Below are 24,172 nucleotides of genomic sequence, written 5' to 3' on the forward strand. Positions count from 1 at the left end.
GCTGTTAGAACCGAGCCCCAGGAGCCTCTGTTCACATCCTGGGGCGCTCAGGGCTTCTTGGGAATTCCTGGGGGCTGAGGACGTGGGGGTCTGGCTTTACTGGGTAGTGCCCAGACACTACTGCAGGGCTGGGCCACTAGTGCCCCCAGAAGCCCACAGCCAGTGACCCTGGGGCCCAGACGCAGCCTAGGTGGTCCCAGCCTTCTCTTGGACAGGGTCTCCGATGTGCACTGGGGCTGCCCTGTGTCCCCACCATCAGTGAGTCTTATCTCTTCATCTTTTTTTTTTTTTTTTTTTTTTTGGAGACGTAGTCTTGCTCTGTGGCCCAGGCTGGAGTGCAGTGGCATGATTTTGGCTGACTGCAACCTCCGCCTCCCGAGTTCAAGCGATTCTCTTGTCTCAGCCTCCTGAGTAGCTGGGACTACAGGTGTGTACCACCATGCCCAGCTAATTTTTATTTATTATTTATTTTTTTTTATTTTTAGCAGACAGGGTTTCACCATGTTGGCCAGGATGGTCTCGATCTTCTGACCTCATGATCCACCCGCCTCAGCCTCCCAAAGTGCTGGGATTACAGGCATGAGCCACTGCACCCAGCCTCTCTCTTCATCCCCTCTGCTGTAAGGGACTGCTTGTGTCTTCTGTCCTTTATATTGGTTTTTCTTTTTTTTGATTTGGAGGTATTATTGGTTGGAAGTATTTATATGTATTATTGAACACGACCCTGTTCTGTTTTTTTGTTTTGTTTTGTTTTTGAGACAGTCTCGCTCTGTTGCCCAGGCTGGAGTGCAGTGGCATGATTTCGGCTGACTGCAACTTCTGCCTCCCAGGTTCGGGCTATTCTCCTGCCTCAGCCTCCCGAGTAGCTGGGACTACAGGCACCCGCCACCACATCTGGCTAATTTTTTGTATTTTTAGTAGAAACAGGGTTTCACCATGTTAGCCAGGATGGTCTCCATCTCCTGACCTCGTGATCCGCCCACCTTGGCCTCCCAAAGTGCTGGGATTATAGGCGTAGCCACCATGCCCAGCCCGTTTTGTTTTTTTGAGGTAGAGTCTCACTCTGTTGCCTAGGCTGGAGTGCAGTGGTGCAGTCTCGGCTCACTGTAACCTCCACCTCCTGGGCTCAAGCCATTCACCTGCCTCAGCCTCCCGAGCAGCTGGGACTACAAGTGCGCACCACTACACCCAGCTAATTTTTGTTTTTGTAGAGACAGGGTTTCGCTGTGTTGACCAGGCTGGGCTTGAACTCCTCACCTCAAGTAATCTGCCCGCCTCAGCCTCCCAAAGTGCTGGGATCACAGGTGTGAGCCACCACACCATGCCCGGCCCAATCCTGTATTGCTTTTTTTTTTTTTGGAGTGATTCTCCTGCCTCAGCCTCCCAGGTAGCTTGTACTACAGGTGTGTGCCACCACACCTGGCTAATTTTTGTATTTTTTAGTGGAGACAGGGTTTCATCATGTTGGCCAGGCAGGTCTCAAATTCCTGACCTCAAGTGATTGATCCGCCTAGGCCTCCCAAAGTGCTGACATTATAGGTGTGAGCCACTGTGCCTGGCCCCAACCCTTTATTTCTGTAGGGAATGTGAGCAAATGCCCTTCTGACCTGAATCTGAGGAAGAGCTGCCCATGGCCCAGGCAGCAGCAGCATCACCTGTTGCCCGTATAGGGTAGTGTCCTGCTCTAGGAACCTGGTAGTTAGGAGTGGGGGCTCACGGGTCACCGCTGCCCAGCCTGTCCCCAGCCACACTGCCCTGATTCTGGACCCTCTTGCAAGCCAGAGTGTCGTCAGAGCAGGTCCGTCCTCATCCTTCTGCTCCCGGAGTCACCCGGCCCTTCACGTTCTGTGTGGTTCCAGATTCAGCTCCTCATGTGCCAGGAAGAATGTGGAATCTTGACTGGAGTTGCGTTGAATCTGCAGATCTGCCAACCCCGTGGAGGCTCTGACCCATGCGTATGTGCTGCCTTGATCCCTGGGTCATCTTCAACCTCTCTCAGTGAGTGTCACCCACCTTATTAGGTGTACAGGTGTGCACAATGTGCCCTGAGCCCCCACCTACCACCCCCCACCCTCCTGACCACAGGCAAGGAGGTGTGGCCATGAGAAGCCCCCACTCCTAACTACCAGGTACCAGGCACCCAGACCCCAAAACGCCTGCCAAGCAGCCCAAGCCCACTTTCAGGGCCTGCTCTGAGCTCTTCAGCCTACCCAGGGGGACCAAGGTGGACCAAGGGGGACTGCGTGTGGGGGTGAGCTCATCCCCTGCCCCACCCTCAGGTGTGACCCCACCCCTCCTGCAGGCCAGTCAAGGCTAAGCCAGCCCAGCTGTGCCGTAACCAGACACTCTGGATGCCAGAGCCTTTCATTCCCGTGAACCCAGCAAGACCAGGCCATCCAAAGACCACCACTTCCTGTGACATTTCTTCCCTCTGTTGTATGAAAAATTCTGTTGAGAAATATTTAATAGGCCAGGCGTGGTGGCTCACGCCTGTAATCCCAGCACTTTGGGAGGCCGAGGCAGGTGGATCACGAGGTCAGGAGATCGAGACCATCCTGGCTAACACGGTGAAACCCCGTCTCTACAAAAAATTAGCCGGGCGTGGTGGCGGGCGCCTGTAGTCCCAGCTACAAGGGAGGCTGAGGCAGGAGAATGGCATGAACCTGGGAGGCGGAGCTTGCAGTGAGCCGAGATCACGCCATTGCACTCCAGCCTGGGCGACAAGAGCAAAACTCTGTCTCAAAAAAAAAAATTTAATAGAAGGAAAGAGAAATGCCATGCTAGAAAGTCACCGTGAAAAGAGGAAATGGAGTCAGAGCTTTGGTTTGAGCTTTTAACGAGAGCACAGAGTCTCTGGAATCACCTTCAAGAGGCACGAAAAGATGGTTCTGAGAGAAGTGAGTGTTACTGCCAGTAGCTACGCTGGACCCTTCGGTATTCACACGTGTCCATCCATGTCAGCACCACGTGGCTCTCCCTGGGGAGCTCTGAGGCCAGGTCAGCCAGAGCGGAGGCCGCTGCAGCTCAGTGGCAACTCTCTGGTCATCCTGTCTCCTACCGGCAAACTTTCAAGGATGGAAGCACTGGGACAGGGTTCCTCCTCGGGCGGAACTTCAGGAATGAAAGAATCTGTCCTAACGGGGTGAATGAAAGTTTATGTATACTACTTAAAAATATTTAAATAACATTAAAAGAGCAAAGAAACATAATTGCACCCAAAAAAAGTAACAAAAAGTAAAGAAAAGAAATAGTCAAGGTAGCCTATCCACATGGTGAGAAACCCCACAGCAAGAAGGAAACTGAACTGAGGAGAGTGAGCCGCCTTCCACTGCCCAGCACTCGCCTTTGCTTTACAGGAATGAGCGTGCAAACCAGCATGTAGACATTTCTGCATTTACAGCATTAGCGCTCTCCCCCCCTTTTTTTTTTTCTTTAACTCAAAAGGGATCACGTCATACACAGCTTGCTTCTTTCACTTTTTCATTTTATTTTTTGATACAGGGGCCTGCTCTGTGGTCCAGGCTATAGTGCAGTGGTTCCATCACAGCTCACTGCAGCTTCTAACTGCTGGGCTCAAGCAATCCTCCCACCTCAGCCCCCAGAGCTGCTGAGATCACAGGCGCATATCACCACACCTGGCTAGTTTTTTAAATTTATTTTTTGTAGAGACGGGGTCTCGCTACGTGACCCAGGCTGGTCTCGAATTCCTGAGCTCAAGTGAGATCCTCCTGCCTCAGCTTCTTAAAGTGCTGGGATTACAGGCGTGAGCCATGCACCCCTACTTCTTTAGTGGGAATCTGTTCCACAGCTGTGGCAAACAGGTGTCCCTAGTTATTAAATTCAACTTTGTGGTATTTTCCCCATCAGGATGTTCACACTTCCATGTGGCTAAAGCTATTGATATTTTCTATTCTGGCTCCTGAGCTGAGATTTTCTTAAACTCTTTCTGGATGAAATCTTTATTTCAGGATCGTCAGGCTGGTGGCGTCCACGGCCTCAACTTTACCTCCGTGATGGAAGAGGGGGACCTGAGGCTCCCAGGTGGGCCGGCGCCGCCCTACAGGAAAGGAGGGGTCCCTTGGAGGGGCTGCTGCCCTGGTGGGGTTCACAGGCCCCTCACTGCAGGGGTCCCAGAGCAAGGGATGCCCCCTGGAATGGCCCCGTGGCCAGAAAGCGAGCCTGCCCAGCTTCCCCAGGAGGGGCCTGCAGTCCACACTCGCGTAGCCACTCCAGGTGGCGGCAGGGTCTCTCCCTGCTCCTTTCCATGGTCCCGCCACAGCCCACAGCCCTGAGGAAGCCTGGGGGTGGAGGGTGCCCCGTCCAGGGTCTCTGTGACTCACACTCAGGGTGGGCTGGGCGTCCACAGGCTGGGGGCGGGCTGGAGGACAGTGGCGGCCCCAGGTGGCCACACAGCATGGTGGTGGTGGTGGTGGTGCACGGCGGGCAGCCTTGGCCTGGCAGCTCGTGGGACCCCCGGGGGCACATGTGGCGGGTCCTGCCACAGACGCACCTGCCGCTCAGGACGCGGCCCAGGCTGCTGCCCACCTCCACTCCCGCCCTGTTCCTAATTGGGGCTGGATCCCATGTGATAGGCAGGATGGCGGGGTCTAAGCATCCTCCCAGAGGAGGCTCCTTCCCCGCCCCAAATTGTGCAACCCATTCCTCATCTGGGCTGGGACTCGATGGGGATGGGGGCTTCACAGCCAGACTGCAGACAGGAATGCCCTTTCAGAGCTACGCAGATGCAGAAGTTTCCAGAGGAAAAACCACCCAGGCCCTGTTTCTTTGGCCTTGGGGTCTGCTCGGGGCTGAGCCTACCTGCAGGGCTGGGGGCAGGGCCTTGAGCATCCAGTTCTGCAGGACCAGCTGGTGCACCTGTGCATTCTGCAGCAGCAGCAGCTCCATCATGTCTGCAGGGGAGACGCAGGGGGACCCTGAACAAAGTTTCCATTTCTCATATTTGTTAAAGTGATAGAGCGTGTTATAGGACCAGAGAACACGTGTTTCTGTACACTGTGCAGGTCCCCGGGGTAGGCTCTGAGTCTGTCTGTACACGGTGCAGCTCCCCCGGGCGTGCTCTGAGTTGTGGAACTTCTAGGTCAGAGGCTGTGGAACATGTGTCTGTACACGGTGCAGCTCCCCGGGGCATGCCCTGAGTCTGTCTGTACACGGTGCAGGTCCCCGGGGCATGCCCTGAGTCTGTCTGTACACGGTGCGGGTTCCCGGGGCATGCCCGAGTCTGTCTGTACACTGTGCAGGTCCCTGGGGCGTGCTCTGAGTCTCTACTAAAAATACAAAAATTAGCCAGGCGTGGTGGCTCAAGCCTGTAATCCCAGCTCCTTGGGAGGCTGAGGCAGGAGAATCACTTGAACTCATGAGGCAGAGGTTGCGGTGAGCCAAGATAGCGCCACTGTACTCCAGCCTGGGCAACCAGAGCGAAACTCCGTCTCAAGAAAAAAAAAAAAAATTAAAACATCTAAGCCAGTTGTAGTGGTGCACGCCTGTAGTCCCAGCTACTCAGGAGGCTGAGGCAGGAGGATCGCTTGAGCCCAGGAGTTCGAGGCTGCAGTGAGCCATGATCATGCCCCTGCACTCTAGCCTGGGTAACGGAGCGAGATACTATCTCCCCAAAAAATAAATAATAAAACATCTGTTCATCTACAGACACCATGAAAAGAGTGAAAAGGCAACCACAAGAAGGATGGAACACTCAAAATGCACATATCAAAAAAGGACTCATTACAGAAATTATAAAGAATTCCTAGAAACCAATAAGGGAGGCAGACAACCTGAAAGAAAAATGGGCAAATTACTTAAATGGACGCTTCACAAAAAAGGATATTCAAGTAGCCAATAAGGCCAGGCACGGTGGCTCATGCCTGTGATGATCGCACTTTGGGAGACCGAGACGGGAGAAGTCCTTGAGACCAGTCTAGCAAGACCTCATCTCTACACAAAATTTTATTTATTTATTTATTTATTTTTTGAGGCGGAGTCTTGCTGTGTCGCCCAGGCTGGAGTGCAGTGGTGCGATCTCGGCTCACTGCAAGCTCTGCCTCCTAGGTTCACAACATTCTCCTGCCTCAGCCTCCTGAGTAGCTGGGACTATAGGCGCCCGTCACCACGCCCAGCTAATTTTTTGTATCTTTTGTAGAGATGGGGTTTCACCGTGTTAGCCAGGATGGTCTCGATCTCCTGACCTCATGATCCACCTGCCTCGGCCTCCCAAAGTGCTGGGGTTTTTTTGAGACAGAGTCTCACTCTGTCTCCCAGGCTGGAGTGCAGCGGTGCAACCTTGGCTCACTGCAAGCTCTGCCTCCCAGGTTCACGCCATTCTCCCACCTCAGCCTCCTGAGTAGCTGGGACTACAAGCGCCCGCCACCACACCCAGCTAATTTTGTTTTTGTATTTTTAGTAGAGATGGGGTTTCACTGTGTTAGCCAGGATGGTCTCAATCTCCTGACCTCGTGATCTGCCCGCCTCGGCCTCCCAAAGTGCTGGGATTACAGGCGTGAGCCACTGCGCCCGGCCTACACAAAATTTTTTAAATTAGCTGACTGTGCCTGTAGTCCCAGCTACTTGGGAGGCTGAGGTGGGAGGAGTGCTTGAGCCCAGAAGTTGAGGCTGCAGCGAGATATGATTACACCATTGCACTCCAGTCTGGGCAACAGAGTGAGACCCTGTCTCTTACAAAAAAACCTCAAAAAACCAAATGGCCAATAAATATATGAAAAAGCGAAATGCAAATTAAACCAGAATGAACTTCCATAACATGCTCACCACGCTGGCAAAAATGAAAAGTCTGAAAATACCAAGTGCCGGTGAAGTGCTCTGGCGACTGCAATTCTCATTCATGCATGTGGAGTGTAAATGGGCACAAACCTTTTGAGAGACTGTGTGGCTGTATTTCCTGACACAGCCATTTCAGTGCTAGGCATGTGTTCCATTAGAGGGCAAAAAGGCCTGGGCAGATGTAAGCCCGGAATCTTGAGCGGGGACGGAAGCAACCCAAGCGTACATCAGTAGATAAATGGATGCAGAAACGTGGTCTATCCATACAATGGACTGTTACTCATCGGTGACCTGCTGCAATGTGGGTGATCCTTGAGGACATCATACTAAGCGAAATAAGCCAGTCACACAAAGACAAATACTGTATGGCTCCACTCACAGGACATATCGAACACAGTCAAATTTGTAGAAACAGATCACAGGACGGTGGTTGCCAGGCACTGGCAGGTGGGGGTGATGTACTCACACAAAGGACACATACTGTATGGCTCCACTCATCTGACACATCGAACACAGTCAAACTCAGAAACAGAACACAGGACGGTGGTTGCCAGGCACTGACGGGAGGGGGTGATGTAGTTCAATGGGTGGAGTTTGAGATTTGCAAGATAAAAGTGTTCTGCGGCACAGCAGTGACTATAGTTAACACTACTGAACTTTGCACTTAACAAGTGGTCACAATGGTAAAGTTACACAGGTTTTTTTTTAAATCATAAATTATTATTATTATTTTTTTTTTTTGAGACAGGGTCTCACTCTGTTGCCCAAGCTGGGACGCCTTGGTGTGAACACAGCTCACTGCAGCATGGACCTCCTGGGCTCAAGGGATCCTCCCATCTCATCCTCCCAAGTAGCTGGGACCACAGGCACATGCCACCATACCCAACTAATTTTGATATGTTTTGTAGAGATGAGGTCTCAATATGTTGCCCAGGCTGGTCTTGAACTCCCAGGCTCAAGTGATCCTCCCATATCATCTCCCAAAGTGCTGGGATTACAGATACGAGCCACCGTGCCTTGCCGTAAGTTAACTTTTAAAAAAAGGATCATGAGGTCAGGAGATCGAGACCATCCTGGCTAACACGGTGAAACCCCATCTCTATTAAAAATACAAAAAAAAATTAGCCAGGCGTGGTGGCGGGCACCTGTAGTCCCAGCTACTTGGAAGGCTGAGGCAGGAGAATGGCGTGAACCTGGGGAGCGGAGCTTGCAGTGAGCTGAGATCGCGCCACTGCAATCCAGCCTGGGAGACAGCAAGACTCCGTCTCAAAAAAAAAAAAAAAAAAAAGAAAGAAAGAAAAGAATCTTGAGTGCTGGGTGCTATAATCCCAGCTACTTGGGAGGCTGAGGTGGGAGGATCGCTTGAGGCCAGGAGTTTTGGACCTGCCTAGGTGATATAGCAACACTGTGACTCAAAAAAAAGACTCATGAGATGGGAATATAATCCTGGATTATCTGGGCAAGCCCAGTGCAATCACAGGGTCCTTAGAAAGTGGTGAGATAAAATGACTATCAATCTAGATTTCAATATGTAGCAAAACTTGCATTTAAAAATAAGGGTAGGGCCGGGCACAGTGGCTCACGCCTGTAATCCCAGCACTTTGGGAGGCTGAGGTGGGTGGATCATGAGGTCAAGAGATCGAGACCATCTGGCCAACATGGTGAAACCCCGTCTCAACTAAAAACACAAAAATTAGCTGGGCATGGTGGCACATGCCTGTAAGTCCCAGCTAATCGGGAGGCTGAGGTAGGAGAATCGCTTGAACCCAGGAGGCGGAGGTTGCAGTGAGCTGAGATCATGCCACTGCACTCCAGCCTGGCGACAGAGCGACACTCCCATCTCAAAAAAAAAAAAATCTTTTACGAATTCCTTTAGAACAGTTATTATGCAAACTCCCCCAGTATCTACTTTCCTACAAATGTTTTTTATTTCCCTTTATTTGTTTATTTATTTAGAGACAGGGTTTCACTCTCTTACCCAGGCTGCAGTATAGTGGCACAATCACAGCTCACTGCAGCCTCCACCTCCCAAGTAGCTGGGACTACAGGCATGCACCCAACACTTGGCGAATTTTTGTATTTTTTTGTAGAGATGGGGTTTCCCCATGTTGCCCAGGCTGGTCTGGAACTCCTGAGCTCAAGCAGTCCTCCCACCTTGGCCTCCCAAAATGCTGGGATTACAGGCGTGAGCCGCTGTGTCCGGCCTCCCCTTATTTTTATTTTTATTTTTTTGAGACAGAGTCTTGGTCTGTCACCCAGGCTGGAGTGCAGTGGCGTGATCTCAGCTCACTGCAGCCTCCGCCTCCCAGGCTCAAGCAATTCTCCTGCCTCAGCCTCCCAAGTAACCGGGATTACTGGCATCCACCACCACACCCGGCTGATTTTTGTATTTTTAGTAAACACGGGATTTCACCATGTTGGCCAGGCTGGTCTCGAACTCCTGACCTCAGGTGATCCAGCCTCTTTAGCCTCCCAAAGTGCTGGGATTACAGGTGTGAGCCACTGCGCCCAGCCAAGATTGCATCTTGCTGTGTTGCCCAGGCTGGTCTCAAGTTCCTAGGCTCAAGCTATCTTCCTGCTTCAGCTTCCCCAAGTGCTGGGATGACAGGCATGAGCCACTGTGCTGGCTGTTAACCACTGATTTTAAATGCTGCGTTTTCTCTCATATGGCATACAAGCATAGGCACACACTCACCCATTCACACACACCCCTACCTCAGTATGCTTTTTAGAACCTATGGCATACAACCATAGACACACACAAGCGTGCACGTGCACACACCCCCCTACCTCAGTGTGCTTTTTAGAACCTATGGCATACAAGCATAGGCACACACAAGCACGCACGTGCACACACACCCCTACCTCAGTGTGCTTTTTAGAACCTGTGGCATACAAGCATGGGCACACACACCCACACACACACCCCTACCTCAGTGTGCTTTTTAGCACCTGACAGACTATCACTAAAGTTCATCTGGAAAAATCGACAGGTAATAAGGAAAGACAGGACTACCCTTTATGATGGCACAAGCTATGCTCTCTGCCACTCCAGGGGCTCCTCATATGGATCACAATAGGAATGGTATCCCCTGGATGTGGGTTACATGGCTGTCCTGGGCCAGGTCTGGCTTGGATTACAACATATGATAGAGCTACAGTAATTAACCAAGTCAGCACAGGGGTTGGGATAGGCAGGTCACTGGGACAGATTTGAGGACAGCTGTCAGGTGATTCAGCCATTCTACACACATCTGTCCCTAGACTACCAATTCCATTAGTCATTAGGGCAATGCAAATCAAAGCCACAATCAACCACCGCTGCATCCTGTTAAAATGGATAAAATGAGAAAGACTGACCATACCACGTGTTGCCAAGGTTGTAAATAACTAGAACTCACAAACATTACTAGTGAGAATATAAAATGCCGCAGACACTAGATAACAGTTTGGCAGTTTCTTTTTTTCTTTTTTGAGACAGAGTCTCACTCTGTCACCCAGGCTGGAGTACAAAGGCATGATCTCTGCTCACTGCAGCCTCCACCTCCCGGGTTCAAGTGATTCTCCTACCTCAGCCTCCCGAGCAGCTGGCACTACAGGCATGTGCCACCACGCCCGGCTGATTTTTGTGTTTTTAGTAGAGACGGGGTTTCTCCATGTTGGCCAGGCTGGTCTCGAACTCCCGACCTCGTGATCCGCCCACCCTGGCCTCCCAAAGTGTTGGGATTATGGGCGTGAGCCACCGTACCCGGCTGATTTAACTTTTAAGAAACTGCTGGCCGGGCGCGGTGGCACATGCCTGTAATCCCAGCTGCTCGGGAGGCTGAGGCAGGAGAATTGTTTGAACCCGGGAGGCAGAGGCTGTGGTGAGCCGAGATCGCTACACTGCACTCTAGCCTGGGTAAAAGAGTGAGACTCCATCTCAAAAAAAAAGAGTTAAATCTCATATGATTCAGACATTTCACTTCTAGGTATTTACCCAAGAGAAATGAAAGCATACGTCCACAGAAAGACTGAGGCAGGAATGTCCATGACAGCTTTGTTGGTCATAAGCAAAAACAAGAAACAACCCAAATGTTCATTACTATGGTTGGAACTTAATCCTCAATGTGGCAGTATTGAGAGGTGGGGCCTCTCATTGCTATGGTTGAAACTTAATCCTCCATGTGGCAGTATTGAGAGGTGGGGCCTGTAAGGGGTACTTGGATCATGAGGGCTCTGCCTTTATGAATGGATTAATGCATACATGGGATAATGGATTAATGATTTCATGGGTTAATGTGTTATCATGGGAGAATTGGTGGCTTTATAGGAAGAGGAAGAGTGACCTGAGCTAGCCAATAGCACACTCAGCCCCTTTGCCATGTGATGCCTATACCGCCTCCAGACTCTGCAGAGTCCCCAACGGCAAGAAGGCTCTCGCCAGATGTGCCCCCTGAACCTTGCACTCCCCAGTCTCTAGAACTGTAAGACATGAATTTCTTTTCTCTATAAATTACCCAGATTTGACCAGGCACAGTGGCTCACGCCTGTAATCCTAGCACTTTGGGAGGCCGAGGTGGGTGGATCACCTGAGGTCAGGAGTTCGAGACCAGTCTGGCCAACATGGCGAAATCCCGTCTCTACTAAAAATGCAAAAATTAACCCAAGGCCAGGCCTGGTGGCTCACGCCTGTAATCCCAATACTTTAGGAGGCCGAGGCAGGCGGATCACCTGAGGTCAGGAATTTGATACCAACCTGGTCAACATGGTGAAACCCCGTCTCTACTAAAAACTACAAAAATAAGCTGGGCGTGGTGGCAGGCGCCTGTAATCCCAGCTACTTGGGAGGCTGAGGCAGGAGAATCACTTGAACCCGGTAGGCAGAGGTTGAAGTGAGCCGAGATTTCGCCACTTCACTCAAGCCTGGGCAAAAGAACAAGACTCTGTCTCAAAAAAAAAAAAATTACTCCGTTTCAGATATTCTAAGCAACAGAAAATGGGCTAAGACATCCACCAACAGGTGAATGCATAACAAACTGATATATTCACACAATGCAACACTACTCAGCAATTAGAAGGAACCATGTATTGATAAACCCAACAACAGTGATGAATCTTAAAACAGTCACGCTGAGAGAAGCCGTACAAAAAAAGAGTACATACTGTGTAGACCATTTCTACAAAAATCTAGAAAATGCAGGCCGGGCATGGTGGCTCACGCCTGTAATCCCAGCACTTTGGAAGGCTGAGGCGGGTGGATCATGAGGTCAGGAGTTCAAGACCAGCCTGGCCAAGATGGTGAAACCCCGTCTCTACTAAAAATACAAAAAATTAGCAGGGTGTGGTGGCAGGTGCCTGTAATCCCAGCTACTCCAGAGGCTGAGGCAGAGAATTGCTTAAACCTGGAGGGGCGGAGGTTGCAGTGAGCCGAGATCATGCCACTGCACTCCAGCCTGGGCGACAGGCAAGACTCTGTCTCAAAAATAAAATAAAATAAAATAAAAAATCTAGAAAATGCAAACTACTACATAGTGACAGAAAGCTGCTCAGCAGTTGCATGGGGGTGTAGGAGGAGGGATTAAAAAGAAACAGGAGGAAACTTTGGAGGTGATTGATATGCTCAGTCTTGATTGTAGTGATATAAGTATATGTTATATGTATATGTTAAAACTTGTCAAGCCGGGTGTGGTGGCTCACACCTGTAATCCCAGCACTTTGGGAGGCCAAGGCGGGTGGATTGCCTGAGGTCAGGAGTTCGAGACCAGCCTGGCCAACATAGTGAAACCCCGTCTCTACCAAAAATACAACAAAATAGCTGGGCATGGTGGTGGGCACCTGTAATCCCAGCTACTCGAGAGGCTGAGGCAGGAGAATTGCTTGAACCCAGGAGGTGGAGGTTGCAGTGAGCCAAGATTGTGCCATTGCACTCCAATCTGGGCAACAAGAGCAAGACTCTGTCTCAGAACAAAAAACAAAAACAAAATAAATAAATAAATAAAACTTGTCAAATTGGGCCGGGCGCAGTGGCGAACGCCTATAATCCCAGCGCTTTGAGAGGCTGAGGTGGGCGGATCACCTGAGGTTGGGAGTTCAAGACCAGCCTGGCCAAAATGGCGAAAGCCCATCTCTACTGAATATACAAAAATTAGCAAAGCATGGTGGTGCAGGCCTGCAGTTCCAGCCACTTGGGAGGCTGAGGCAGGAGAAATCGCTTGAACCCAGGAGGCAGTGGTTGCAGTGAGCAGAGATCATGCCATTGTACTCCAGCCTGGGCAACAAAGCAAGACACTCTCTAAATAAATAAATAAATAAATAAAATCAAGTATTTAAAAGTTATTATTATTATTATTATTATTATTTTTGAGACAGAGTCTCACTCTGTCGCCCAGGATGGAGTAAAGTGGTGCATTCTCAGCTCACACTACAACCTCTGCCTCCCAGGTTCAAGCAATTTCTCCTGCCTCAGCCTCCCAAGTAGCTGGGATTACAGGCATCCATCACCATGGTCAGCTGGTTTTTGTATTTTTAGTAGAGATGGGGTTTCACCTTGTGGGCCAGGCTGGTCTCGAACTCCTGACCTCAGGTAATCCACCCGCCTCGGCCTCCCAGTGTTGGGATTACAAGCATGAGCCACCAAGCCGGGCCCTAAAAGTTATTTTAAAAGAAGCATCTTAATAATGGTTTTTGAATGGATGATGACTGGATGAGTTGGAACTGGAGCCCAATTATTTTACCTCCTAGTTCAGTTATCTTTCTTATACCTCTTGTTTCCTTTTCTATATCATTTATATAAGGATTTCTTAAAGTTAAAATTATTTTCATGTTGAACAGCCAAAAGCTGGCCCTAAGTGACTGTCCTGCTTCCAGGAACATTTTCCCTTTCAGTAGATAATTTCCTCAACCCACAACAATATGAATATGGAACACTTACCTTCCTTAATACTTCCTGACCGTTGAGTAGGGAAGGCCTGGGGAGGAGGAATCTGTGCTATGAGTGGCTGCTGAGGGAGCTGCTGAATGATGGTGGCAGGAGGCTGGGGGACCTAGGAACAGCCAGGTGATTAGCTATCTGCATATGTCCTTGAAGAAAGTGTCTCCAGGATGGGTCTACCACCCATCCATCCACCCACCCATCCAACCAGCCAACCAACCATTCATCCACCCACCCATCCATCCAACCAACCAACCATCCACCCACCCATCCATCCAACCAGCCAACCACCCATCCATCCACCCACCCATCCAACCAACCAACCATCCACCCACCCATTCATCCAACCAACCATCCACCCACCCATCCATCCATCCACCCACCCATCCATCCAACCAGCCAACCACCCATCCATCCACCCACCCATCCAACCAACCAACCAACCATCCACCCATTCATCCAACCAACCATCCACCCACCCATCCATCTACCCATCCATCCACCCACCCATCCACCCACCCATCCATCCAACCAGCCAACCACCCAACCACCCATCCATCCACCCACCCATCCAACCAACCAAACATCCACCCATTCATCCAACCAACCATCCACCCACCCATCCATCCACCCATCCATCCACCCACCCATCCATCCAACCAGCCAACCACCCAACCACCCATCCATCCACCCACCCATCCAACCAACCAAACATCCACCCATTCATCCAACCAACCATCCACCCACCCATCCATCCACCCATCCATCCACCCACCGATCCATCCAACCAGCCAACCAACCATTCATCTACCCACCTGTCCATCCAACCAACCAACCACCCACCCACCCATCCATCCACCCATGCATCCATCCACCCATCCAACTAACCAACCAACCAACCAACCACCCATCCATCCACCCACCCATCCAACCAACCAACCATCCACCCACCCATTCATCCAACCAACCATCCACCCACCCATCCATCCAACCAGCCAACCAGCCATCCATCCACCCACCCATCCAACCAACCAACCAACCATCTACCCACCCATCCATCCACCCATCCATCCACCCACCCATCCACCCACCCATCCATCCAACCAGCCAACCACCCAACCACCCAACCACCCATCCATCCACCCACCCATCCAACCAACCAAACATCCACCCATTCATCCAACCAACCATCCACCCACCCATCCATCCACCCATCCATCCACCCACCCATCCATCCAACCAGCCAACCAACCATTCATCTACCCACCTGTCCGTCCATCCAACCAACCAACCACCCACCCACCCATCCATCCACCCATGCATCCATCCACCCATCCAACCAACCAACCAACCAACCACCCACCCACCCATCCATCCACCCACCCATCCATCCAACCAGCCAACCAACCATTCAACCACCCACCCGTCCATCCAACCAACCAACCACCCACCCACCCATCCATCCACCCATGCATCCATCCACCCATCCAACCAACCAACCAACCAACCAACCACCCACCCACCCATCCATCCACCCACCCATCCATCCAACCAGCCAACCATCTACCTACACATCCATTCATCCATCCAAGGAGAACTTTAAATGATTAACCCCAGACATTGAATAGATGGTTGAATGGAAAGGTATTTCAGTCTAGATATCACTTAGGATGTAGTATTTTTAATGTTTCCCACATTTCCTGTCTTTAGCAGGGTGGGCTGAGGCCTGGTTCCACGAATTCTGCTTTAATAGGAGCAACCAACACTTGGTATGGTGTTTTTTTTTTTTTTTTTTTTTTTTTGAGATAAAGTCTTGCTCTTGTCGCCCAGGCTGGAGTGCAATAGTACTACCTCAGCTCACTGCAACCTCCGCCTCCCAGGTTCTAGCGATTCTCATGCCTCAGCCTCCCGAGTAGCTGGGATTACAGGCGTCTGCCACCACACCCCGCTAATTTTTGTGTTTTTAGTACAGACGGGGTTTCACCATGTTGGCCAGGCTGCTCTCGAACTCCTGACCTCAGGAGAGCCACCCATCCAACCAACCAACAGTGTCCAGGCAGGGGAAATGCAGCAGCGGTTGGCCACCTTGGCCTCCCAAAGTGCTGGGATTACAGGCATGAGCCACCGTGCCTGGCCTGGTCAGTCTTTTTAATTGTAGCTACTTTAATAGGGATGCAGTGGTGGCTCACTGTGGCTTTAATTTGCATTTCCCTAATGATGGATGGTGTTGAGCATCTGGGGCGGACCCGTGTGTAGGATGGCTGCATCCCAACAGGCGTTCTCAATTCTGTCCAGTGACCTCTCTATCCCAGCCCCAATAACAACCGTACTCCATCATATACTGTAGTACATATATAGAACACGTCATGAAAATAAGCTTTGGTTTCTCCTCTGAGTAAAAATAAATTATAGCCAAATATTCGAGCATGAAAGGCCTTCTGTTTTATCCTCTTTTAGCTATGTGAGGCTGCCTGGCCTTGTCCCTTCTTCCTCAGTTCACAGAAAGGACGGCAGAGACCAGGAGTTGGCAAACTTTTGCCAAGAGCTAGATCGTAAACGGCTTCCAAAGCAGGACACACCATTAGCTCTTGAGTTGGCCATTGCAGCATGAAAGCAGCTACGGACAATGTGGAAACAAATGGGCCTGGTCCAATAAAACTTTATTTATGAACACTAAAATTGGCATTTCATATAATTTTCATATGTTGCAAAATATGATAATTGTATTGGCTTTTCCCCAAACATTTAAAAATGTAAAACCATTCTTGGCTTGCAGGTTGCGTGAGAAGAGGAGGCAGGCCAGCTCCGGTCTGAAGCTGTGGTTTGCCCACCACTGGCACAGACCCATGAGGCTTTCTTAGAGCTGCCATGCCCATCCTGGCTGATGGGACCTCCTACCTCAGGGGCTCTGAGTCCAGCTGCCAGGAAGCTCATCTTAGTGACCCACAGCCCCTGCTCACCTGCCTGGTGTCACTGGGGCTGAGAGCGAAACCTGCAGGCATAACTGGCCCTGATGGATACACAGTAAGTGTAGATGTGTTTGGGATGAGGAAGATGGGGGGTCCACAGCAACGACCCCCCGTACTCCCTTCTGTCCTGGGAGGAGGTTCGTGGTGCTGGAAGACAGGAAGGCACAGGCTGGGAATATCCAGAACCTGGTGAGGGCCACACATCTGCAGAGGAGGATCTGGGGCAGGTCCTTCGGAGGCTCCCCTTCCCTCTGTACCCTCCGCCATGTGCTGCTGCCAAGGTCCCCTCCCAAAGGGCAAAAGCCTTCCAGGTCATAGACTCTGCTGCCCTGTCTAGAAATTCCCACCTCAGCCTCTTCTCTTCCACCCTCCCTGCACCCCAGTCACACGAATCCCACCAAAGCCTTGACCTCCGGGCCCCCAGCTTCCATCCCACCTCTGGGTGCCTGGTTTCCCTCTGATCCATTTTTTGCTTCAGAAAGTCAGAGTTGTTTTCTGCTGCTTGCCACCCAGAAGGCTGAACAGCTGTAGGAAGCTCTCAGAAGTGGAGCACTATTTACCTTTAACATTCTGCCCTTGACACTGGGGCCTTAGGCATCTCCTGGGCATGATAAAGTTTTTTTTTGTTTTGTTTTGTTTTGTTTTTTTGAGATGGAGTCTTGTAATCTCTTTCTGGGCTCAAGCGATTCTCCTGCCTCAGCCTCCTGAGTAGCTGGGACTACAGGCATGCACCACCATGCCCAGCCAATTTTTGTATTTTTAGTAGAGACAGGATTTCGCCAAGTTGCCCAGGCTGGTCTCAAACTCCCGACCTCAGGTGATCCACCCGCCTCGGCCTCCCAAAGTGCTGGGATTAGAGATGTGAGCCACCATACCCGGCTAGTGATAAAGTTTTGAGGAGTTGACATACTTCCCCAAATTCAGGGCCGCCTGCTGAGCTCTCCTGATACTTCCACCCCTAATGCAACATTTAAGGCCAGAGCTGGGGTTTGGGAGACAGAGCTGGGCCCCAGCCTTCCTCTGTGATGAGGGGTAAGCAGTCCGGGGAGGCCCGGACAGTGCCCAGGCAGGCGGTTGGCCCCCTTCAAAGGTGGGCCTTGGGAGGATGGGGGTGACGAGGCAACCTCGCTGCAGGTACAGCGCCTCCCGCCTTCTGTAAAATCTTAATTCTGTACCCGCCTCCCACTCTCAAATGTGCTCCTCGCCTTCGCCCTCTTACCGTAGGCAGGATGATCCTTGGCGGGTCTGGGGCCAGCGGGGATGGGGAGGCAGCGGGTAGGATGCCTGTGGGGGGCAGCTCTGGGGGCAGGACTGACCCGAGGGCTCCTCTGCTTGGCCCGCTCCAGGCCTGGGCCCGAGAGAGCTCGTCCAGGAGGTGTTGTTCCTGCAAGGCCGATGCAGAGCTGCTGCACACGGGGAGGGGGAGCCCCAGCGCCACAGAGGCACCCCCAGCCTGAGGCTCAGGCCAGCCTGGGCAGGTACGGGAGCCTCTCCAGGCAGGATGGCCATGGCTGGAAGACCCTTCCAGGGGTATATGCATGAGGGTGGCCTCCTGAAATTGACCCAGGTGTGTCAGCTAGTTTCCAGTTGTTTTCTTTTCCCAGCCAACAGGGTCTATTCTCTCTTTCAAGCCAGTTCCAGGCCTACTTTTTTCTAGGTCTCCCCCTAGAAAAGCGGCCCCACCTCCCCTACATCTCTGCCACTCAGATGCATCTTTGGTGAGTGCCGTGGGAGCAAACCTCCAGACATCCCAGCATTCCAGGTCCTCCTGGAATTGGGCCCCTACTCAACATTTCCAGCCCTGATGAAAACCTGCACCCAGGCAGGTCTCTAAGCTAACAGTGTCCTTGCTGGGGCCTGGCCCTGAGAGTCTGGAAAGGTCTTCCCCAATACTCCCCGACCCGGTGCCTTAAGGCCGAGCAGCTATCTCTGCTACAGTGAGTTGAGCCAGGTTCGCTCGGAGGGTGCAGGGCCTACCCGGAGTCTCTGCAGAAGGTCCCTCCTTCTCTTCAGAGCAGTCTGCAGGGCATTGTCTGGCCAGTCCTCATTTCCTGGAGGGAAGCACCTGCTTGCTCACCAAGGAACGCGTAGAGGCTGTCGCTGCAAGCACTCGGACCGGATGGCACTGCACCCATGTCGAAAGGCCCTGCCTCACCCACACTCCCAGGATGAGGGAGGCCTGGGAGGCTCCTGGTCTTAGGTTATCCCAGTGAAAGAGGGACCAGTGTTGGGTAAGGAGGGCAAGGGGCAGCATCAGGGGAGGGGTAATCCAGGGAACTCAGTGCTGGAGTCTGGCCGATGGTCATCTCATTCCTGGAAGGGAGCCTGAAATCACGCAACCAGCTTCCTCCTGAGTGCATTTCATACAGAGTGCCCTGGGCTCCAGGAGGCCAAGGCCTCTACGGGGCTGGCTGCAGCCTGACCTTGGCCACCTGGAGCCACCCTCTGGCCCCAAGTGGTCTAGAGTCTGGTCTGATCCCCAAGTATCTGCCCATCCCTCAAGTCTGCCCCCCAGTCCAGGCGTGGTGGCTCATGCCTGTAATCTCAACAGTGGGAGGTTGCGCTGGGAGGACTGCTTGATCCCAGGAGGTCGAGGGTGCAGTGAATTGTGATCAGGCCACTGCACTCCAGCCTGGGCGACAGAGTGAGACCAACCCTGTCTCAGGAATAAAAAAAAAAAAATCTGACCAGGCGCAGTGAGTCACACCTGTAATCTCAGCACTTTAGGAGGCCGAGCTGAGTGGATTACTTCAGGCCGGGAGTTCGAGACAAGCCTGGCCAACATGGCAAAACCCCATCTCTACTAAAAATACAAAAGTTGGCCAGGCATGGTGGAGTGCACCTGTAATCTCAGCTACTCGGGAGGCTGAGGCACGAGGAGAATTGTTCGAACCTCAGAGGCGGAGGTTGCAGTGATCTGAGATTGCACCACTGCACTCCAGCCTGGGCAATAGAGCGAGACTCCTTCTCAGAAAAAAAAAGAAAAAGTCTACATTCCTTGGGGGAGGGTCTACACTCAAGAGAAGGCTCCAGAAGGTGGGCGGCAGGGTTCTGGCCTCGTTTCCCTTAGGCACAGGGGTCCTGCCCCTCACCCAGCATCACACTGGAGAGGGGCCATTGGGAACCCTAGCCAGTCCTTGGGGGGGTCCCCAAACCCTCTGCCCCAGGCACTGGTAACCATTCTGTTGCCTCACACTGGCTCTGCAGTCAGGGGACCTGGTTTGGGATTTTCTCTTTGTATTTGAAACTGGGCTCTGCCCTTGGCAGGTGAGCTCCCACAGCTCACAGCTTGCCCCACGTTCCAAAGAACAAGAAATGCTCCTCCGGCATCCTCAGCTCCTCCCCGGACGTCCCCGGGTAACAGTGAGGACAGCAGCTCCTCCCTAACCAATGGGCAAGCTCAGGCTCTGGAACCAGAGCAACTGGGTCTGATCTGGGTGTGACCACTGCCAGGGTGAGCAACCTCTCTCTGCCTCCATTTTCTCATCTGCAAAATGGGAACAATGAAGGTGCCCCTTTTTGGGGTTTGCAGACTAAAGGTGATAAGGAATGGGGGTGTCTTCAACTCTGAATGTAAAGGAAAAACGTTGAGGACAATCTCGCTGGTACCAGGAATGGGGGTGATTCCCAGAGTTGCTGTCCCCACCTCCCCCTGGAGCGGCTACACTTGCGTCTGTCTGTGCTGGTTCCAAGCAGCCCAGGGGCTCTCACCTGGCTCGAGGTGGAGGCCCTCAGGTCCCCTTTCCATGTTCTGCCGTTCTTGCTCCAGCTTCTGTGAGGAAGAGAGACCGTGACACAGATGCTGGCTCCAGGCAAAGGCCCTGTGTGCTCCAGGAATGACTAAGAGGCTTTCTGAGTGAAAAGAACGGTACGTCAGGAGTAACCCAGCCCCTCCAGGGCCAACAGGTGGGGATCTCCATGAGCTGCCTCTGTAAGCCTGACCTCTAGCTAATTTATGTGTTCCATCCACAAGCCTAGGGGCGGATGCTCTGAGTGGTCCCTTCAGGCAGATTTCTGAAGAGCAACCCTGGGAGACACTTCACTGGTGAGGCCTCCAGGCTTCCCAGCCAGTGCATGCCTGGAGCACCCCCGACCTGGACCCTGAGCTGAGCAGCTACCTGCTGGGTGTGTCCAGGGGTGAGTCCCTCTCATGGCGGCCTGTGGGCCAGGACGCAGGGCTGGCGAAAGGTGGACAGCAGGTCCCTCAGGCAGCCAGAGAGGGAACAATGCAGGCAGCGGGCGCAGAGGAGCCCCCAGGCACCGAGGCTCCCCGGACACTGTGCTCAGTGGCCTGTGAGGACAGGCAGGTCGGTCATGGGCCACCCAGACCCTCAGAGAATGTTAAGACTGAGTCTGAGGATGGGTCCACTGGGCTGCCAGCCCCAGGCCCGGCCCTTGGGGCCCTGCATTCTGCACCTGCAGGGCTGTCTCGAAGAGTCCCTTCAACGCCACAGCCTGGGAGTTGTTAAAAACAGGAGCATCCCGGGCTCTGCCTCACCTGCCCCAAGAGCTTCAGCGTCAGTCGGGTCACTTGCTCTGCTGCTGATGTGTCCAGCATGGTGGGAGCTGCAGGAGACGACTGCAGGCGCAGGGGAGGCCGCAGCCCACCTCCCTCCCTGTTTCTGTTAACTCACAGGAAAGACCTGCTCAGCAGGAGCCCAAGCACCAGTGTCGCCTGCAGGGCTGGCCTTACCTCCTGGAGACCAGCCTGAGGGAAGAGAAGGGCCCTGTGGGAAGATATCCACACCCTCCCTGGACTGCAGTGCCCCAGAAGCCAGCGCTGGGCGCCACGTGACAGTTGCCAGGCTGCCGGACACAGGGAGGCCCCAGGTTGCCAGGTTTCCACTGTGCGTCCTCAGGCTACCTGTAAACATCCCCAGGTGTGGCCGGCTGGGCTTCACGGGAAGGCAAAAAAGTGGGCAGCAGCTGATTCAGAGGGGCAGAGCCCTCAGACCTGGGGGAGGGGGACAGTCGTGACCCCCTATGCACCACCAGCCTCAGGACCCAGTCCAGAAGCCTGTGTGTCAGGGGAGGACGCCCCACCCATGTACTGCCTCCAGGGTGTTAACGACACCTCCCCTCCTAGGGACCCTCAGAGCAAGCAGGGAAGACAGGGTGGGGAGACACTGGGAGGACAGGGTGAGGAGACTACCTACCAAGGAGTTCAGGAAATTGCAGGCAGCAGAAGGGGCAGGACAGAGGACGGGTTGTGACCTGCAGAGGGGCTAGGCTTCAGCAGGACCAGAGGGGGTGCCCAGGGGATGTGTCCCACCTTGGGGCTGGGGGCACCGGGCAGGGAGTCAAGTTACGCAGGAAGCTTCACAGAGGGCGACGCAAAACAGGAGCGTGGTCTGCACTTGGTTGGGCATTAAACTACACGTTGATGAGTTAGTCAATCCCACTAGCAGGCAGACTGACATCTAGGGGATGTCAGCAGCAGGGGCCCAGACCTGTGGACCCAACGGGTGGAGGTCAGCACCCTCCTCGGTGCAGCTAACCCAGGGACTTGCTTCAGTGGCCAAAATTGCTCTCTTGCCTTCAGTTCTGTAAATGGCCCATGTCCATCAGTATCTATGGTTGTGTGCCTGTCCCATCTTCCAACCCACATCCATGTGGGGACCCTGGAGCTGGACCAGTGAGTGATAGGGTAAAGGCTGGCCAGCCCATAGGAAGTCAGGCTCACAGAGGCAGCTCATGGAGATCCTCAGAGGGGCGCACCTCACACCTGCTGGCCCTGGAGGGGCTGGGTTACTCCTGATGTAGAGTTCAACTCACCTTACCCTGGAGGCCATCCAACCAGAAATGAAGTCAGCATGAAACCAGGCCTTACCCTCCCTCCAGATCTGTGGAGGTTGTGGGCTGGGGTCACATGCCCTGCCTGGTGCCACACATTCCCAGATGGCAGTCAGGGGTTCTCGCTGGTGCTGCTGGACATGAGCAGACTCTGGCCCTATGTTTAAGATCCCAGTGCCATTGGGCGTTGGCTCATGACTGTAATCTCAGTGCTTTGGGAGGCCAAGGCAGAAAGATCACTTGAGCCCACGAGTTGGAGACCAGCCTGCACAACACAGTAAGACCCCATCTCTATAAAAAATAATAAAAAAGGGCCAGGCGTGGTGGCTCATGCCTGTAATCCCAGCACTTAGGGAGGCTGAGGCAGGCAGATCACAACGTCAGGAGTTCGAGACAACCTGGCCAACATGGTGAAACCCCGTCTCTACTAAAAATACAAAAAATTAACCAGGCGTCGTGGTAGGCGCCTGTAATCCCAGCTACTTGGGAGGCTGAGGCAGGAGAATCGCTTGAAATCAGAAGGCAGAGGTTGCAGTGACCCAAGATTGCACCACAGCACTCCAGCCTGGGCAACAAGAGCAAAACCTCCGTCTAGAGAAAATAAATAAGATAATAAAAGAACCTGGCTCTTGTCCACAGTCATTAACAGTGACAGTCTTGGGAGACATTTAAACAGCTCTGAGTGTGCACAGAAGAAAAACCAGGTTAATTTAGTTAAACAACTGTATAGAGCACCCTTGATATAAGTGACCTCATCTGAGAAAAGGACTCCATCTTATATGTTTTTTTTTGAGATGGAGTTTCGCTCATTGCCCAGGCTGGAGTGCAGTGGTGGTGCCATCTCAGCTCACTGCAACCTCTGCCTCCCGGGTTCAAGTGATTCTCCTGCCTCAGCCTCCCGAGTAGCTGGGACTACAGGCGCACGCCACCATGCCCAGTTAATCTTTGTATTTTTGGTAGAGATGGGGTTTCACCATGTTGGCCAGGCTGGTCTCAAACTCCTGACCTCCAGTGATCTGCCGTCTCGGCCTCCCAAAGTGCTGGGATTACAGGTGTGAGCCATAGCACCTGGCTCCTGATGCCTTTTAAATTATAAGATAGGGCCAGGCAGGCGGGGGTTGCAGTGAGCCAAGATGGCACCACCACTGCACTCCATCCTGGGCAACAAGAGTGAAACTCCACCTCAAAAAAAAAAAGGGTATCAGGCCAACAGGGACCAGATGTTTCCTCATCAGTAGATACTGCATCCACCCAGATAAAGACATAAACAAGACACTCTTACCATCAGTCCTTACCAGAGTACTCTATGGCCATAAAAGAGCAGAACACCACCAGGTCAAAGCGGCCGTTTTACACAGTCTTGCTGTCACTTGTGAGAAGCCCTCCGCATCTGCTGCTGCAGGCTCTGCCCACATCAGAGATGCTTCCTTGCCAGATAGATTCTCCTTTTAGTTGAACTGGTTAACTTTTTTTCCTCTCCTCTTTCTCTTGATGTGAAATGTTACTTTGTTTGATATGGAATGTTTATAACATTTATATATTGATCAAGTATACTATTATGTATGGTTTGTAATACTGACTGACTTAAGGAGAGACTTGAGCCTGCGTGCCCACAGCTGTGACTGCCAAGTGAATGGGAAGCACTAAGAATTGCCTCCTTGGAATCTCTAGTAGTATACATAACACGCTCCAGAGGGCATGGATT

General features: G+C 52.3%; 1 protein-coding gene and 1 long non-coding RNA gene across 4 annotated transcripts; one reads left to right on the forward strand and one right to left on the reverse strand.

Moving 5' to 3' along the window:
• The first annotated feature begins 1,848 nt into the window (after positions 1-1,848).
• LOC134738977 (uncharacterized) lies at positions 1,849-16,817 on the forward strand. 2 transcript variants are annotated; one of them, XR_010125307.1, is made up of 3 exons: positions 1,849-1,998; positions 3,969-4,041; positions 16,482-16,817. It is a non-coding gene; the product is annotated as an uncharacterized LOC134738977 (long non-coding RNA). The 2 variants fall into 2 exon arrangements; XR_010125308.1 differs by lacking the exon at positions 16,482-16,817 and adding an exon at positions 16,163-16,384.
• C22H21orf58 (chromosome 22 C21orf58 homolog) lies at positions 2,823-24,125 on the reverse strand. 2 transcript variants are annotated; one of them, XM_054468381.2, is made up of 9 exons: positions 23,763-24,125; positions 21,173-21,382; positions 20,386-20,446; positions 18,652-18,725; positions 17,894-18,058; positions 13,706-13,817; positions 4,819-4,910; positions 4,341-4,495; positions 3,983-4,057 (listed from the first exon to the last, which is right to left on the reverse strand). In XM_054468381.2, the coding sequence occupies exons 2-8, from the start codon at positions 21,230-21,232 to the stop codon at positions 4,343-4,345; spliced, it is 717 nt and encodes a 238-aa protein (XP_054324356.2). In that variant the 5' UTR covers positions 21,233-21,382; positions 23,763-24,125; the 3' UTR covers positions 3,983-4,057; positions 4,341-4,342. The 2 variants fall into 2 exon arrangements, with proteins under 2 accessions (XP_063515945.1, XP_054324356.2); XM_063659875.1 differs by lacking the exons at positions 3,983-4,057; positions 4,341-4,495; positions 23,763-24,125 and adding exons at positions 2,823-3,134; positions 16,666-16,821 and having other exon boundaries at positions 21,173-21,431.
• Positions 24,126-24,172: the final 47 nt, after the last annotated feature.

This window comes from Pongo pygmaeus, chromosome 22 (assembly GCF_028885625.2).
Source record: "Pongo pygmaeus isolate AG05252 chromosome 22, NHGRI_mPonPyg2-v2.0_pri, whole genome shotgun sequence".
Lineage (NCBI taxonomy): Eukaryota > Metazoa > Chordata > Mammalia > Primates > Hominidae > Pongo > Pongo pygmaeus.

Coding starts and splice junctions, on each gene's coding strand:
- C22H21orf58 (XM_063659875.1), bottom strand. CDS start 21,232: ATGCTGGACACATCAGCAGCAGAGCAAGTGACCCGACTGACGCTGAAG. Junction 18,059..18,651: donor ACCTTCTGCAGAGACTCCGG/GTAGGCCCTGCA, acceptor TCGGCCTTGCAG/GAACAACACCTCCTGGACGA. Junction 3,135..4,818: donor CCCTGCCCCCAGCCCTGCAG/GTAGGCTCAGCC, acceptor TCACCCCGTTAG/GACAGATTCTTTCATTCCTG.